The sequence below is a fragment of the Nomascus leucogenys genome, chromosome 2 (assembly GCF_006542625.1).
Source record: "Nomascus leucogenys isolate Asia chromosome 2, Asia_NLE_v1, whole genome shotgun sequence".
Classification (NCBI taxonomy): domain Eukaryota; kingdom Metazoa; phylum Chordata; class Mammalia; order Primates; family Hylobatidae; genus Nomascus; species Nomascus leucogenys.
In genome coordinates this window covers 111,638,196-111,655,788 of record NC_044382.1, presented here as the reverse complement: position 1 = coordinate 111,655,788, position 17,593 = coordinate 111,638,196, and the positions used below count along the sequence as shown (strand labels likewise).

The 17,593-nt window shown below is 34.9% G+C and overlaps 1 protein-coding gene across 4 annotated transcripts; it reads left to right on the top strand.

The window, feature by feature from the left end:
- Positions 1 to 922: 922 nt before the first annotated feature.
- On the top strand, positions 923 to 14,891 carry NUDT12 (nudix hydrolase 12). 4 transcript variants are annotated; one of them, XM_003259808.3, is made up of 7 exons: positions 923 to 1,030; positions 3,524 to 3,735; positions 4,309 to 4,898; positions 7,676 to 7,843; positions 8,922 to 9,035; positions 11,346 to 11,545; positions 12,786 to 14,891. In XM_003259808.3, the coding sequence occupies exons 2-7, from the start codon at positions 3,530 to 3,532 to the stop codon at positions 12,894 to 12,896; spliced, it is 1,389 nt and encodes a 462-aa protein (XP_003259856.2). In that variant the 5' UTR covers positions 923 to 1,030; positions 3,524 to 3,529; the 3' UTR covers positions 12,897 to 14,891. The 4 variants fall into 4 exon arrangements, with proteins under 4 accessions (XP_003259856.2, XP_030673297.1, XP_030673310.1 ...); XM_030817437.1 differs by having other exon boundaries at positions 949 to 1,030; positions 3,528 to 3,735; XM_030817450.1 differs by lacking the exon at positions 923 to 1,030 and adding an exon at positions 1,221 to 1,241 and having other exon boundaries at positions 3,528 to 3,735.
- Positions 14,892 to 17,593: the final 2,702 nt, after the last annotated feature.

The window sequence follows — 17,593 nt, the reverse complement described above, 5'->3', positions numbered from 1 at the left end:
CTACTGTACTCCAGCCTGGGTGACAGAGTGAGACCCCATCTCAAAAAAAAAAAAAAAAAAAAAAAAAAAAAGCAGCACAGGGCGTTAGAAGAAGCCGTCACGATCAATGTCAACTGGTGCATACAGCTTCACGGAGAGAAGGAGCTTCCAAGGGTAAAATCTGGGTGGGAAACAATGATCAATTGTAAGAGACCCCTGTAGCTGTTGCTGATTACCAAGGAGAGAGTTTAGTAAACGAAAAAGCCGCGGTCTGGTAGTTAGAAGACCGCCAACACCTAGTTTTGTAATCTCGGACTCATAACTTCTGTAGATTTTGGAGCATAAAAGCACAGGAACTGAAGTAAAAAATAACGACAATAATTTTGTTGTGGGTGCCCGCTCTGCACAGCTTTGGATACATTATCCTATTTACACCTCACAACCCAATGAGGTGTTGTGGGCGCTTGATACATACTTTTTAAAGGACTACTGAATAAGTTAGGCGTCAGTATATGATACCAGTTTTCCCATGGGGTGAATGATTAAGGTGTTACAGAGGCCGAATATCTCGTTTAAGAGTGACTTGGTCTAGTCAATATTCCAGGATTATTTAACAGGAAAGAATGCTTTGAGCACTCAATTGCATTGGACTGTACTGGAGACAGGGCTGGGAGTTGGGTGCGAGACGCTGGAAAATTTAAAATCGTTTCCTCAGGCCTACAGTTTTCCGATCGCCTGCAGCACGTTCTATCTATACATCACAGTCTCAGGAGAAGGATCTTCAGCCCTTCATTCAGCGCCAATCCTTTAGACCGTGATCTCTCCCGCGCCGGCTCCCAAACACCTCCACCCCTAATCTCCGCCCCTTCTCCCGTTGCGCACAACCTGTGGGCTTCAAACTACATCTCCCATAAACCCGCGGGAAGGCCCCCCTGCCACCCCCAGATCTCCACCGGAAGTCGGGAAGGCTGCATCCGGCTCCAGGAAAAGCGAGTGGGATATCCCAATCTTTCGACTGCATCCTGGTTGCCTCTACTGTGGTCACCTTTGGGTTAGTAAAAGGAGTGGGGAGTCAGTCGTCTCATTGTCCCCTCTGGGGGCGGTGACCAGTTCCCTGGGCTCTTTTGTTCTCGCGCTGCCCTGCGTGGCCCCGCCAGGTTGTGTGGCGCAGTCTCATAGTGGTTTGGTGGGCGCAGGCGCGGGAGCCAGGGATGCATTTGCAGGGGCTCCCGGGACAGGGCGGAGGCGCAGGCGGTCCTGAGGTTGGTAGAGTTTCCTGCCCAAGCTGAGATGGGGAAAAGAAAGCGCTACTTAGGGTGTGATTTCACCTCGAAAGAAGGAATCTCACAGTAGTGGCAAGAAAGTAAAATATCTCAAGGCATTTTACCATTTTCAGAGACCGTGCACGGGTGGCGCTTAATTGGTCTTGAGTGCCCAGAGAGTGGATGAAATTCGTTAATTGATGGTCAGTGACTTCAGTGACAGAGCGATATTTGAGGTCTGTCCTGTCCCATTCGGTCTGTGTGAGCATGCGGAAGTCATGGGCCCCGAGTTACATGTCAGTAAAAGTGGATGTTGGTTTGTTAAAAATTTATGTCCCTTTAAATCTAATATTCTTTTAAATGATTTCTCGGAATAGTCCTTGAGCTTCTTGGAAAACAGGGGCAGCACTTTATTCTGCCTTCAAATCTTTACCTTCTATAACCTGTCAATGAGAATTGAAAAAGTAAATCAAACAGTAGAATCGGGTGTTAGACTTTATGTGCTTCTCTGGAATGAATAATGGTACTATCTCTAGATGGCTTTTCTGCTGGGAAAGCTAGAGGGAAAAGTGTACACTTTCCACTTACTGTCTCCACAGAATAGCATATGCATAAGCATTGCCCTGGAGGTAGTGAATGACGCTGTATTTTTGAAGGACAATTTTGCAGTCACCTGGCGTGGCCTGTGAGAATGTGAGGGAGTGGCGGTGACCCCAGAACATAAGACAGTGAAATATTATTCAAACTAAATCTAGCTGAAAATACTATAATACGGGTTTTTGGAAAATAAGAGAAAGACAATTTGGAAGGGAGATCAGTACAGGAGCTGTACAGCAGTGATTCAAAATAAAGTCCTGAAAAGTTATAGCTTTTGTTATGCATAGTATTTTTAACGTATTTAGAAATTTCAATATGAAAGGAATAGCGAAGTAAATTCTAGAATAAATAAAAAATTATTCTCTCATGTTGATATAACTTCTGGTAATTTAATTTCTAAACAAATTTCCACTGTTAGGTTTCATCCAAGTGTTTCCATGACTGTGAGCAGTTTTAACCTATTTATAAGTAGCAGAAAGTCACAAATACGAAACGTGAACAGCTCCAAAATGAGACAATTAATCTTTACTCCTTGTTTTCCCTAAATTTTGTTCATACTATTCCTGCCATGCAATTCATCAGCCAGATCGCCCTTTCAGAACCCAGGAGACGGCAGCTATCAAAAACTGTGGGCTATAACCTTTCTGTCTTTTTAGCTTAAAAATCTAATTGCTTAGAATGATAGAAATGTTGTTAGAATCCCAAATCTTAATAGCATTTCATAGAAAGAAGAATTATACCTTAAAAAAATACTTTGAGAAGTTCACAGACAGTTGAATCATGAACCATTTTTACCATTCTCCGCCGCCAAAAAAAAAAGACAAAAAAAGCTCAGTTTGTGCTCTATCATCTGCAGTCCATGATTAGGCAATATTTAAGAGGTATGGGACAATTATTTCGGGTTTTTTTACCCCACTGAAACAAAAGGTGACAAAGCAGATAAAGTTAATGAGTTTTAAAAGCTGCTCTGATTCAAGGACAACAAAGTGACCAACAGAACTGTCCAATAGAACCAAAAATATATGGTCATCTGATTTGTGACAATATTTGTCTCAGTGTAGTAGGACAAAGATGGTAATTTCAAGAATAATGCGGAGTAATATGGATTATGCATTGGGTAAAAACGTATCTTGACCCCTACCTCATGCCGTGAACAAAAATAGATCCTAGATGGATTACAGAATTAATTGTGCAAGGTCAAACAATAAACTGTTTTCCTGTGAAACTTAGAAAGTCTCTGCCTTCCATCTGTTTTAATGCTTTCCCCGTCATGTCCCCACCCCATCGTGAAGTCCCCTCTGGTCTACCGTAAATACCTCCTCCTTATATGTTACCTGGTTCCCCCTCCCAAGGATATAGCCCCCTCATCTGTACTGTCAGAGCTCTTTGTTCATTATTTTCCCCTCCTCTGTACTGTCAGAGCTCTTTATTCATTATTTTCCCCTCGTCTGTACTGTCAGAGCTCTTTATTCATTATTTTGTGTAACTCCCATGGGCATATAAATTGTGTTGTATTTTATAAATCTAAACTGATAACATTTTGAAATTGAAATGTATGCTGTTTAAGGATTGCCTTTTGAATAGTATACTGCCTTGGAAACCATTGCTATTATTCTAACAATATCATTCATTGATAAAAAAGCAGTTGCAAATAAGCTTTTTCCCCTTATTTTCCTTCTTTTAAGGAAGAAATGTCTTCTGTAAAAAGAAGTCCGAAGCAAGAAATAGTTACTCAGTTTCACTGTTCAGCTGCTGAAGGAGATATTGCCAAGTTAACAGGAATACTCAGTCATTCTCCATCTCTACTCAATGCAACTTCTGAAAATGGCTGGACTGCTTTAATGTATGCAGCAAGGAATGGGCACCCAGAGATTGTCCAAATTCTGCTTGAGAAAGGGTAAACATTTTAGGCTGTACCACCTGAAAGGGTTTGTGGTTTAATTTCTTTGTTACATATTTACTTTAAAATTTTGCTTGTTTCCATATTTATATTGTTGAACTATTAAATAACTCATTGGCTAATTTATGTAAAAATGTAGCACAATTTTTCTAACTTAAAACTTTGTAACCTTTTTCACTGAGAAATTATTTCTTTATAGCAAAGCAAATTTATGAGGAGTCTAATTATAAATTTTTCTCCCAAATAGAAAATGCAGATCTCACTATGACTATCAAGGACTTCTTGTAGAATTTTGGTATCTCTTTATAGTGCATAAAGCTTAATACTGTTTTATTTTGTGAGTAATTATCCAGAAAGTGTAAGTATCCACTGTCTCTAACTTTTTGTCATTTATGATTGTTCTTTTAACCTTCCCAATAGTAAACTATGTAACAAAAGAAAAAAATCTATGTAATCATTAAAAAGAAGGACTTTAATGTGCATCTGGAAATATTTTATTGAAATAAATACAGGAGAAAGTGTTTACTTCCTATTTTACTTTTTCTCCCCAATTTTTTCTTCCATCTATAGGTGTGACAGATCAATTGTCAATAAATCAAGGCAGACTGCACTGGATATTGCTGTATTTTGGGGTTATAAGCATATAGCTAATTTACTAGCTACTGCTAAAGATGGGAAGAAGCCTTGGTTCCTAACGAATGAAGTGGAAGAATGTGAAAATTATTTTAGCAAAACACTACTGGACCGGAAAAGTGAAAAGAGAAATAATTCTGACTGGCTACTAGCTAAAGAAAGCCATCCAGCCACAGTTTTTATTCTTTTCTCAGATTTAAATCCCTTGGTTACTCTAGGTGGCAATAAAGAAAGTTTCCAACAACCAGAAGTTAGGCTTTGTCAGCTGAACTACACAGATATAAAGGATTATTTGGCCCAGCCTGAGAAGATCACCTTGATTTTTCTTGGAGTAGAACTTGAAATAAAAGACAAGCTACTTAATTATGCTGGTGAAGTCCCAAGAGAGGAGGAAGATGGATTGGTTGCCTGGTTTGCTCTAGGTATAGATCCTATTGCTGCTGAAGAATTCAAGCAAAGACATGAAAATTGTTACTTTCTTCATCCTCCTATGCCAGCCCTTCTGCAATTGAAAGAAAAAGAAGCTGGTAAGAAATGAATGCTGCTTTTCATTGGTAAAATCTGGTTTTTAGAATGGAGTTGGAGTTGTATGTATTTGCACTTGCCAGGGGCACTCTTTTTCCAGTAAGCAGTGAAATTAGACTGTCTTCATCAGAAACCTCCTAAAGTTCTCACCCTAGGGGACTACTCTCCTGGGCAGTTAGTAGTTCTAATCAGCCCAGACTGATTTCCTGAGAATTAACCCTGGTGCATGATGATCTCATTTGATTCTTCACTGAATAATTCTTGAGTTCCTGCTACACACAGAACATGATGGCAAAGATGTTGCCTGTTTTGATTTGTTTTGTATTCTGTTGATGGGGCTTTTTATGTCATGGTAAGAAATTGGGGTTTGATTCTAAAGCCATTTAAATGTAACCTAACCTGTGTTTAAAATATTTTTTTTTAAAAAAAACTGCACACTGGCTGCATCATAGAGCATAAATTGTACACATGTAAGTAAGTAAGTGTGAAAGTTGGGAGTCTTGTTAAGAGGGAATTGAGTATTACAATTGCCGAAGTAAGAGATTGCAATGGCTTGAGTTAGAATGGAGGCAGTGGAGATGGAGACAAAGGGAGAATTTGAGATATTCTTGAGGTAGAATGGATAGGGCTTGATCTGTAGGTTGAGACCCTTATAAGTGAGAGATGGTGGTAATATGGCATGAATTAAGGTACTGATAGTAAAGGAAAAGAGTGTATATGCAAGATAAATTTTGGAGAGAAAATCAGTGGTCTTTGCTATTGAATTGGATATGGGATATATAATAATGAAGGAAAAGATTAAGAATGACTGCTAGGCTAGAGACTTTAATAATTTGGTATATAGTGATACCATTTCTCAATAATATAGGATGATGGGTAGAGCAAGGAAAGCAGCACAGACTTGGATTAAAAAAAATCAAGAGTTTACTTTTGGGCATACTAAGTTTTAGAAATGGACATTACAATCAGATGTCTGAACTGGAAATACCCATATGGCAGTCATCAACACGAAGATACTTAAATCCCAAAAATCTCCTGAGATTACTTGGAGAGTTGAGAGGAAGCAAGAAAAACTCAGAATAAGACCTGAATCCCCCTAAATTTAAAGGTAAGCTGCAAGCAGGAGAGCCATCAAAGGAGTTGGAAACAGTGTGGCCATGAGGTAGGAACAGACCAAGAGGCCTCAGGGAAACCAAGACAGCAGAGTATTTCCAGGAGGGAGTAGTCAAATGTATTGAATGCTGTTATGAACTTGAGTAAGATGAAGGCAAAGTGTTTTTTTTTGTTTCGTTTTGTTTTGTTTTATTTTTTAAAGAATCTTTGTCTTTGGTAATATGAAGCTGCTGATGAACTTGACAAGAGAAACGTCAGTGGAGTGAAAGGAACAGAAACCAGATTATGGTAGATTGATGAGTTACTGGGAAGTTAGGAATAGGTCACTTGTCAGTGACCACCTTCCCTTAAGGTGATAGAGGACCTTCCAGACACTGCTTCAATATCTCCTCAAAGTCTGGTGTGGTATGTTTTATTCTCCACACCTGTGGATAAATCATCAAACTTTTTAAAGAAAATTTATTTTCTTTAGACATATATACATTATTTTAAGATCAAAAAGATCTGATAAATGAGCTAGTTGCTTGCTTTTTTCCTGTGTAGGAAAACTGAGGCTTTTTAACTCACTTGCTCTATAAGTTTACACAGTTACTTAACTTTTCTGTGACTCAGTTTACTCCTACAGAAAATGATAATAATAGTACCTATCTTCTTTAGGGTTGCTCTAAACATTAAATAATCTATATAAAATTCCTTGCATGATGCTTGGCACATTGTAAGTACTCAACAAATGTTAGCTTTTCTTATTGTGATGATTCTGAAATTATGTAAATACCCTAGTGTAAGTTACATACTATAAGGTTATGTAGCAGGCAAAAATGTAATGTTGTCTATTCATTGCAACTGTTTTATTTATTTTTCCCAGTTTAAATGATGTTAGAATTTTTATTATTATTTTGGTCATTTCAAGAATCTGTAGACCAAATAATGTATTTTAGGGAGGGTAACTTTGTCAAGCATTTAAAATACAGCATTTCTAGTCTTATTGCCTCAACTGTAATATTTCTGGCCAGATCATATTAATTTTTTTTGAACTACCAAAGTAAAACCTATAGCTAAAGTGTATATATTTTAAGATTTATCCCATTAGGCATTTTTTGGTGAACAAAGTTAACCATGAATGTAGTAAATGCAGTGTGTTTTATACTGTGTACATGCAGTCTCCCGTTGAAAACAGGTTGTGTTCCACATGGCATGGAGCATCAATGGCATAGTCACCAAGAGACTGGTGATAGCCTCCTACAGTTTCCTAGTAATATTTCCTTTAGAGTACAAATCTCACTTAAGAACTGACTTTGTGGTATATTTTTATTAAAATCACTATTGTAAAATCACTGTTTATAAACTTACTCTACACTAGAATCATGAATACCCCAAATTTTAAAATCACCTACAGTAAAAGCCTGATCTAATAAAGGATGTAAGATAGATGTTAGTACGTCTATCTTATATGAAAGTTATATTTTATTCAAACTAAAAAATCTAATTTTTGTAATCCAGAAAATTAAATCTTTTACTTTAAAAGAAAAATACACATTATAAAAATAGAAATACTAAAACCCCTGATCACACAGCTATTCTTACTGTAGCTTGAGAACATTTTACTTATATATTGATTTTAATTTCTTACAGAATTAAAATTTTTGTGCTTTTCTTTTTTTTGAAGGGGTTGTAGCTCAAGCAAGATCTGTTCTTGCCTGGCACAGTCGATACAAGTTTTGCCCAACCTGTGGAAATGCAACTAAAATTGAAGAAGGTGGCTATAAGAGAGTCTGTTTAAAAGAAGACTGTCCTAGTCTCAATGGCGTTCATAATACCTCATACCCAAGAGTTGGTAAGCCCTTTATTTTATATCTCAGCCACGTGGATCTTGGGGAATAGGATATTCTGGAAAGAGAAAATTTGTGAGGAGCTAACGAGTTTTCCTTTTTATGGAAAACATGTCTAACCATTAAGAATGTAAATGTTAAAGTGTTACATACTTTCATGATTTTTAAGTAAAAAGCATGGTACATCAATAGCCATTTCCTAACTTTGGGTTACTCACTATGAATTTGATATGTTATGATACATGATTTCAAAAGCCAACCAATTTGGCTCTACTTAGTGGAGGAAAAGCCCCAACAATTTATTGCCTGTTTGAGGCATTACCAAAGCGGTACAGTCTGGCACTAGCTTTTCATTACTGTTAATGTCTGCCTGTATTCTCTCTTCTAATTGCTGCCTTGAGTCTGCTGTAGGTTTGGAAATCTGATAACCCAGACCTTTAAAACTGTGTGAAAAAAGAATAGATAGGCTCAGCAACACCTGAGGAGGCCTCTGGGGAGAAAAATACATGGCTTAGTGACATCTGTTTTTGTTGCTCAAGAGCCTTTTACATTTAATTCCTAGTTCTTAGTCATAATATAGTGAGAAGAATTTGCTGAATTAGTAACTTCTAGAGAGATGAACTGTTATTTAAATTTTATTTAATGACTTAAATCTAATAACAGAACCACATTAGCTTTTAAAAACATTCTGTTAAGGGTTAGGATGGGAGAGGGAAATTAACTATTTACTGTGGTAAAATTTGAATTTTCCTTATTTCCATGTATTACCTACTCAAATTTTTTTCTCATTAAAAAGTAATACACCTAACATCCGTAAGTACAGAATAAATGTTGCAGTTAAGACTGGGGGAAGATGGACAAAAATGGTCTTCTTCTAGCTTACTGACACTATTCTATACAATTTCCCTGAGATATTCTATTATCAGCTACATTAGGGCAGAAAGAAGCAATCTCTTACAACCAGACAAAAGTTCTATCGCTATAGGAGATATACCTTTATATTATCCTATCAGACAGTGTTTGTACAATGAATCTAAATTCGTTTTTCCTGCCATTCATGTATCTGATCTTTTTTTTCAACAGATCCAGTAGTAATCATGCAAGTTATTCATCCAGATGGGACCAAATGTCTTTTAGGCAGGCAGAAAAGATTTCCCCCAGGCATGTTTACTTGCCTTGCTGGATTTATTGAGCCTGGTAAGCCATTTCTTAATAATTTATATTTAACTTATAATTTCAAAATATGAAGTTTAGGTAACATTTGAGAAATACTCTCTGATAAATTATAAAACTGGGTTATTTTAAGGTATTTTAAACTTGATACAATTTTAATAATATAGTTTAAACATGTAATTCTCATGTTTTATATGAGAATCATATAAATTACTTTTCCTGGTAATTTGGTCTGCTTTGTTAAAAATTCAGTATTTGCTCTTTGATATGTTGCTCTTGACCCACGTATCTAGGTTCCACCTCATTTCCTTCTGTACTAGACGCAACTGTCACCTTTTCGAAGAGGCCTTACTTGATTGCCCCAGATACATTAGTTAGCCCCCATACCCTGCATTCACAATCCCTATCATCCTGCCTGATTTTTCCCTATGGCACTCATCATCACCTAATATAGTATGTATGTATGTATATATGTACTTACTAATTTATTATCTGCTGTTTCAAGAATATAAATTTCATAAGCACAGGGAGTTTATTTTATCCACTGCTGTATCTGAAACCCTCATAGAACATGCCTATAGCACATGTAGTAGAAAGTCAGTTAATGTTTGTGGAGTGAATGCATGTATCTAATTAATAAATGTTTTATCTCAATTTCAATTTCCAATATTTGCATTGCTAGATAATAATAGTAAACATATAGTATCAGGCTGTGTTTTGGAGGAGGATCATATAATATATATAAAAGAGTATCAGGCTGTGTTTTATATATATTTTTCATATGATCTTCATACAACCTTATAAAATACACTATTTCAGTGATTTTGCAGATAGGGGCATTAAGGCATAGGGACTAAACAATTTGCTCAAGATCAAACAGCTAATAAGTGATAAGGAAGGGATTTAAGTCTGGTCATGTTGGCTTCTGAGTTCTTGCTCCAAATCACTGTGCTGTCTTTAGCGGTTCTAGATCATTGTCTTAACTGCTGGGTAGTAATCCATTCATGAATATTCCACTATTTATCCATTCTGCTGATTGGACATTTAGTTTATTTTAAAGTTCTTATTACAAACAGCACTGCAATTAATATTTTTATACTTCTTGTGCACATTTGCAAGAGTTATCTAGGTTATATACATAGAGTAGCACCACCAGCTCATGTGATATGAGCATCTTAACCTTTTCTGTATATTGCCAAGTTGTCTCTGAAGTGTTTCTGCCAATTTACACTTCCTCCAGCAGAACATGAAATGCTCCATTATTCCACATCTTCACCAAGTTAGGATTTTCAGACTTTTTTGTCATTCTGAGGGGTGAATGAAATCGTATCTCGTTTTCATTTTCATTTTCTTGCCGATGGGACATCTTTTTTCAAATGTGTATTAGGCATTCAGTTTTCTCTGAATTTTATATGTTTATCTTTTACCTAGTTTTGTTTTCATTGTTTATCCTTTTTTATTCATTTTAAGAATTCTTAAATATGTAGTATATGCTAATCTTTTGTTAGTTATGGTTTTGCAAATACCTTACGCTAGTCTATAATTATATTTTTACTATGTGTGTTCTTTTGATTATTATAAGTTGTTAATTTTCGTGTAGGAAATTTATCAATCTATTTGAAATAGAAAGCTATATTTAAAATATATTTTGCTAAATACAGCAATATTTAGCAAAATATTTCTAAACTTCCAGATTTTACTTAGAAATGATTTTACTTAGAAACAACTTCCCCTGTTCTAATTCTTAATTCCAACAAATTAGAAAAATAAAGTACATTTATAGGCATCACTTATCATAGCAGAGTCAGCAGTCATCTAGAGGAAAACAATTGCTTAGATAAAGTATTAAGTTTCATCTTACGTAGTTTGTAATCTTTTAATGACCTGAAAAGAGTTACCTGCAATAATTGTTTGACAACATAATAAAAAAAAGTTTCAGAATTTTAGTGTGAAAGAGCTATATGTAAAAATCATGTAATTTGTAACTATTTTGTGGACAATATATACATAAGATATAAAGTGTTTGCATAGTGTTTAACCAATGTTAGGTATTGGATATTTTTAGGTGGTATCATTATTTTAAAAATGTAACTGACAAATTTGTACCTTAAAAATGTGAAAAGTTTATTGTTGGCATTTTGATATTCTATATGTGGTCATGTACTTTAAAAAAATTATGTTTTCTTCAATTACAGTCTAGTTTTAGGCTTCTGCTTTCTGATTATTTGAATTGGGTTTCTGTCCAAAGTGATTTCCAGATGTATGAACCATTCAGGACACAAAATGTCCAGGGCATGTTCATCAGCAACTTGTTCTTTTGCTCCATTTCATTAGGAGAGACAATAGAAGATGCTGTTAGGAGAGAAGTAGAAGAGGAAAGTGGAGTCAAAGTTGGCCATGTTCAGTATGTCGCTTGTCAACCATGGCCAATGCCTTCCTCCTTAATGATTGGTTGCTTAGCTCTGGCAGTGTCTACAGAAATTAAAGTTGACAAGAATGAAATAGAGGATGCCCGCTGGTTCACTAGAGAACAGGTAAAGTTCAATTTAATTTCCTTCTTCTATTGATTGTTCCCTGACTGTATTGGTTTGGTCACAGAGCAAGGATGCATATTTTCAGCAAGTTGAATGATGCCTTTGGCCCTCTCATTATACATGGATTACATGGTAATTAGTAATTCCATACAGGAGGAGTATGTTTCACTAATTGATCTATATTAACTTATTCTGTGAGATTTTTCTAGTAGAGATGATTCTGTACCATTTCAAATTTCAGATTCCATTCCTTCACATCAATAATAATACCTATCAGTGGGTTTAGATAAACATTAATTCATAGATGAGAAACAGGAATATTCTTAAGACATTTTATATTTTAGTTTGTAACATTAAAACAAGTAGCTCTCAAAAAACATCAGTAAGTGCTTAAAATTTTCAGAAAGTTCTTACTCATTTTAAAATGTACTTAAGGACAAGAATGACATAACTGTATAATAAACATACACTTAAAATAACTTTTTAAAATGCCATTCCTAAATAATATATTAAAAGATAAATTACTCATCTGACCTGAAATTCTGATAAATTGCCTGCATAAAATTAATTTTATTCTATGCTTAATCCTAAAAGATGGAAATTAGATTATTGCTTATTAATTTTATAAAAAAGAATCTGTTTCAAAAGTTGGCTTTGCTTAGAAATTAAGTGTGGAGCGTACATTTTGCTTTTTCATGATGTCATTTTCATAAGGGAATGTGTCTTTCTGGAACATTTTAAAAATTGAATCACTTAGTGAAGCAATTGAAAATGCTGTCCTAAATTTTGCATGTTGAGGCTGGGTGTGGTGGCTTATACCTGTAATCCCAGAACTTTGGAAGGCCAAGGCAGGAAGCTTGACTGAGCCCAGGAGTTTGAGACTAGCCTGGGCAACACAGGGAGACCCTGTCTCTACAGATAATTTTTAAAAAGTTAGCCGGGTGCACCTATGGTACCAGCTACTTGGGAGGCTGAAGCAGGAGGATCACCTGAGCCCAGGAAGTCAAAGCTGCAGTGAGCCATGATTGCACCACTGTAACTCCAGTCTGGGTGGCAGAGTGCAAGACCTTGTTTCCAAAAAAAAAAAAAACAACTTTGCGTGTAAATATGGATGTTGTCACTTTCTGCTGCTATTCACTGTAAAACTCATCACATTTTAATTGAATTATGTAAGCATGGGAATAGTATTTAAATATGACAGTTTTGAAATCCTAATGCATTCTATTATGGTGTGTTTTAGGTCCTGGATGTTCTGACCAAAGGGAAGCAGCAGGCATTCTTTGTGCCACCAAGCCGAGCTATTGCACATCAATTAATCAAACACTGGATTAGAATAAATCCCAGTCTCTAAATCTAAGAACTAAGCTTTGAGTATTATTTAATAATTTCTAATAACACTCATTCCTCAAGTGATATTAGAGATTATTCAGTACTCTTGAGAGTGTCACAACACAAAATATCATGTTGGGTTTTCGAAATATTTTCAAAATGTTCTGTCTTAATCACAAATTCATATTTTTACAAATTTTTAAAATATTGCCTCAGATTATGTTAAATCTGGGTCAGCCTTCTCTGAACTTTTTCTTTCTTGGTTTCTTTTCTTCCTTCACAGTTTTATCTCACAAAACCATTTTTCTAATAAGAGACATCATGTTGGAAAGATGTTCTAGAAATGTGCATAAATTTCAGTGCCTCTTGTATGCATTAAACTGATGACAAAGGAAGTTCCTGATTTGAGAAATGAAACAAAGTAATTTTAATGAATTTTTAGCTTGTATTAGCTTGAGTTAGCTTGCATTGATTTTTCAGTCCTTTTGTTACCTTTAAGTTGTCAATATCTGGTTTTTGTTCATCTCCCCATTGTAGTCCCACTTCCTCTTTCCTGGGGGTTCCATTGTTCTAGCAGTGGAGGTGTTACAGTGTTGCCACTCGTCTAATTTGACCAGTGTTAAGAATTTTCTAATTTAATAATTTAATAGTGATCTCAATACCACACCCTCATGGAAGGAGAAAAGCATAATATTATATCTGGGACCTCTCTTTTAGACCTAAAATTAATTAACACATCTACTTATATGTTACTTATACCTAAAGCTGTTATTAAGACAAATCAAGATTGTCTGCTTTTGCACTGAAATTAAACTTGAAAGGAATTCTCATCAAAGGTCAGATATTAAATAAGTCCCAGGCAGATTTACATATTTAATTTAAAACATTGGCTGTATTTCATTTTGTGATGAGTGATGTATCTGTTTTAGCAAAAAATTGTATAATCATTACCAATACTATTTATTATGCTCAAATATATCTTGGCTTTGACCTTATTTCAACACATTCTAAGAAGCCTTGACAAAATAAGTATATTTTAGAGCTGAATCAGTAAGATTCTAGAGAAAGCAAAACATAGTAGTTCACAATTTTGCAGCATAGAAAGTCACGTTTTGAAAGGCTATTTTGAAATTGATTTAATAGCTATTATAGTTTATGAGTATCAAAATTTGTATAATTTGGATCTTTATTAATGTATGCTAGAGCTAGAAGAGACCTTAAGGATAATATATGAAATTAGCTTTCCTTATTTTATATAAGGAAAAAGAAATTGTGAAAGGTGAATTTACCTAATTAGTGAAAGTTACATAACTAATTAATTACAAGTCTGTACTATATAATGCAGAGGACGATTCTCCCTGTAAAAAGAACTAGAAGCTATTACTAAAAATATATATAGACAAAATTAAAAGAAGGAATGATAAGAATAAATTTAATTTACCAAATATTAAAATTTTAGATACTTAACATTTATTAAACTTAAAGATAACTGTCAGATAAAACTTTATTTTACTAATGAGCAGTGATTTTCTTAGGAATTGATGAAGGCTTATTGGTATCAAGAATTTAAACCAAATTAAAACTGATACAGGACATTTAGATACATAATAAAATTTGAGCTACATAAGTATATAGAAAATAATGTACCTTGATTATTATGAAATAGAGCGTCTTGAAATTCAGTTTTACTCCAAATGTACTTTTTAACACTTACAGATTCTAAGATTATATTGTAAAATTCCAGGTTTTCATAATGTTAAAATAGGAAAGTAGGATATAAAGTATCAACAAGTGTAGTTATACATTTTGTTTTGGATATTTAATCCTTACTTGGGGAAAAATCAGCATCTAAGTAAATTATTATTTTAATAACAACTCTTAAATTGCCAACCTCTGAGAGGTGAAAAGCTATGTAAATAGAAGGAATGGCCAATTCAAAAGAATAGTAGATGTGATAGTGCCATGAATGTATTCTACTGGAAATGAATGTAATAATACATTAAATTTTTAAAATCTATTTTGTTTATTGTGTGTGTTTAACATGTTTTGACAAGTGTCTTGAAAAATGAGAAAAGCTGGATTTCAGTCGTTAACCTGTTTCGAATTGATATGTACAAGAAATGCAAAAGCCTTTTTAAAAGTGTCTGTGTTTGGGAGACTTAAAACTTTGATTTGAAACTTAAAATATAGTTTGGGGTCAAATACAAACAGACTTATATATATATACACATACATATATAAAGTCAATAATTTTTGCTCTTCAGGATTAAAGTGATATATCTAATATTTATTACTTGTCTAATACTGCTAATTGTTGGATTTTGATATTTTCACATGTTGATGGAACATGAAGAGTTAGAAGCCACATATTTTATTTAGTTGGAAAAATGAGAAATTCTTTTAAAGACCCAGTTAAGGATTTGGCTGAAGACAGAAAATAATAGAATAACAAAGGGAGAGACCGAGATGGAAGGAGGAAGAATAAGTTTGTTAATAAGCCAAATAAATTAAATCCCACATAACAACAATAGATAGTTGGTCCTGGAACTGTGTTGCTAATGTGGTTACAACAAAATATTAGGTGAAGATGTTCTATAAAACAAATCCATTAATTATTTAGAGTAAAATTTTCACAGTGCAAATTTTATTAGGGCTGAGACCCAGTTATTAGGTTCTCAGAGAGAGGGAGGGAGGGAGGGGGAGAGAGGTAGGGAGAGAGAGGGAGAGAGGGAGAGGGAGGGAGAGGGAGAGAGAGAGAGAGGTGGGTGGTGGGTATTGAGTGAAATTTGTGTATTTGTTGAGGTTAAAAGGGGCTATCTCTATTAGAAAAGAAAATATGTAGGACAAAATAAATGCAATGTGCAAAATTAGGAGTTTCTGTCTTCAAATATATAAGATCTAGGTCCTGAGGCAAAGCAAGAGTAGTTGCCAAGAGGTTGCAAAAGGCAGGGAAGTTTGATATTCTCTGCAGATCGGGGAGGGTGCTTGATAAAGTGGGGACAGATGCTTGAGAGCTTTAAGCCCACAGGAGTAGATGAGAGACAGGCTGTATTTTGGGGCAGGGGTAATAATGTTGCCAAGTACCTGCATCGTCAAAATGAGTCATTGATTAGAAGAATTACTTGTGAACATAAACTAAATACTAAAAAATATTTTTTTCCTACACTATACCCTACCATCCTTCCAGGACAATCAGGATAGAATTCAAAAGAATTTCTGAAAGAGGGAGTGAAGTTTATTATATATGACAGATTTTCAAATAATTCCATTTATTTGCCCAAAACTAGAAATGGTTAAAAGGAAGGTCATTTAAATAATAAGGATGGCATAGGGAAAACAGGTAATCAGCAGCCTGAATTCTTGTTTGAGAAAAAAATGAATTTTCAACTATAGGATGAATATTTGGGCATGTTAATTGGGCTAAGAGGCAAATTACTCATTCTATTTTTACTGAAGGAAATCCATATATATAGTCGTATTCATTGGTGGAAGTAACACTTTTAACTTTATTTCTTCAAGACTACTTGTTTTTTGTTTTTTTTCTTGCTAAGCAGTCAAAGCCATAGCACCAGACAACAAATACTCCTCCTTTTTCCAACTCCTGGTGTAGTGATAACGCTCCAGAATAGTGGGTCAGATGAGAAATTTTAAACAGATTTTAAGTTGGGGCCGGGGGAAACTTTCTCCTAATGGAAACATTTTTCTTTCTAACCAGAAGTCTGATAAGAGAGACAAACTCAGCATAAAGAATGAAAAAATGCCCTGGCTTTCCATTCCTGGCTCATGGTAACTATACCAGACAAACTCTTTGCCTCACCTGTGGAGGATTAAGAACATTCTTCTAACCACTAAACTTGTGAGGAGGTTTTATTTTTAGTAATGTGGAAGTTCCACCCAGCAGTAGAAATTGAAAATGGTACTCTTGTTTATTTTAGAACAGAGTTAAGTGGACAAGTGATCTAGTCTGAAGTTTATTTTTGTTTACTTTTTATCCTGCCCATTTCACTCTAGCCTGAAATCATCTATTGGGGCAGTGTGGTGTTCCGAACATCTCAGTAGAGTACTTTATAAATATTTACTACTACTCTCAGGTAGCAGTGAGCTGAAGTCATCTCTATCAGTGGGGGTAAAAATTATTCAAAATGCCATTTATCCAACAGCTTTACTGCTAAGAGTTATTTTGCTTTTTCATTAGGTTTACTTGTGTTTATGGAACAAATTTGAATAGTACCAAGCAGTTTGGAGAATTTGGAACTCGAACTCCAAAGAAAAGATGCTCAAGGATGTGTGCAAATTCAAACCTAAGGTGCTTTGTTGGTCCCAACCATCATCCCTGCTCTATATCATACTGAGGGCTTCCATGGGAGTGTATCCACAGGTGGGAAGCCACTTGGAACCCTGTGTGTTCTGGGGTAACAGGAGAAAATATGCATGTATCTGTGTGGACCTCAAAGTTTTCATGGCTGTAGAAATGTCTAATAATTATTATTTCCAAAAATACCATATTTTTCTACAAATTACTAGGCTTGCCATACCAATCTATTTTTTTTTAGTTCCCAGCCACTTCCTACATCCTCATGAAAAATAAACACATTTTTCATTCTATTAATAATGGTAAATTTATCATATAAATAGTTTTGTTTTATACAGTGAAAATAGTATATACATTCTCCTTGTTCAGTATATCTAACATCAGTACTAATGTAATTTTTGCAAATT

Coding starts and splice junctions, on each gene's coding strand:
- NUDT12 (XM_003259808.3), top strand. CDS start 3,530: ATGTCTTCTGTAAAAAGAAGTCCGAAGCAAGAAATAGTTACTCAGTTT. Junction 3,736..4,308: donor CAAATTCTGCTTGAGAAAGG/GTAAACATTTTA, acceptor TTCCATCTATAG/GTGTGACAGATCAATTGTCA. Junction 11,546..12,785: donor GCTGGTTCACTAGAGAACAG/GTAAAGTTCAAT, acceptor GGTGTGTTTTAG/GTCCTGGATGTTCTGACCAA.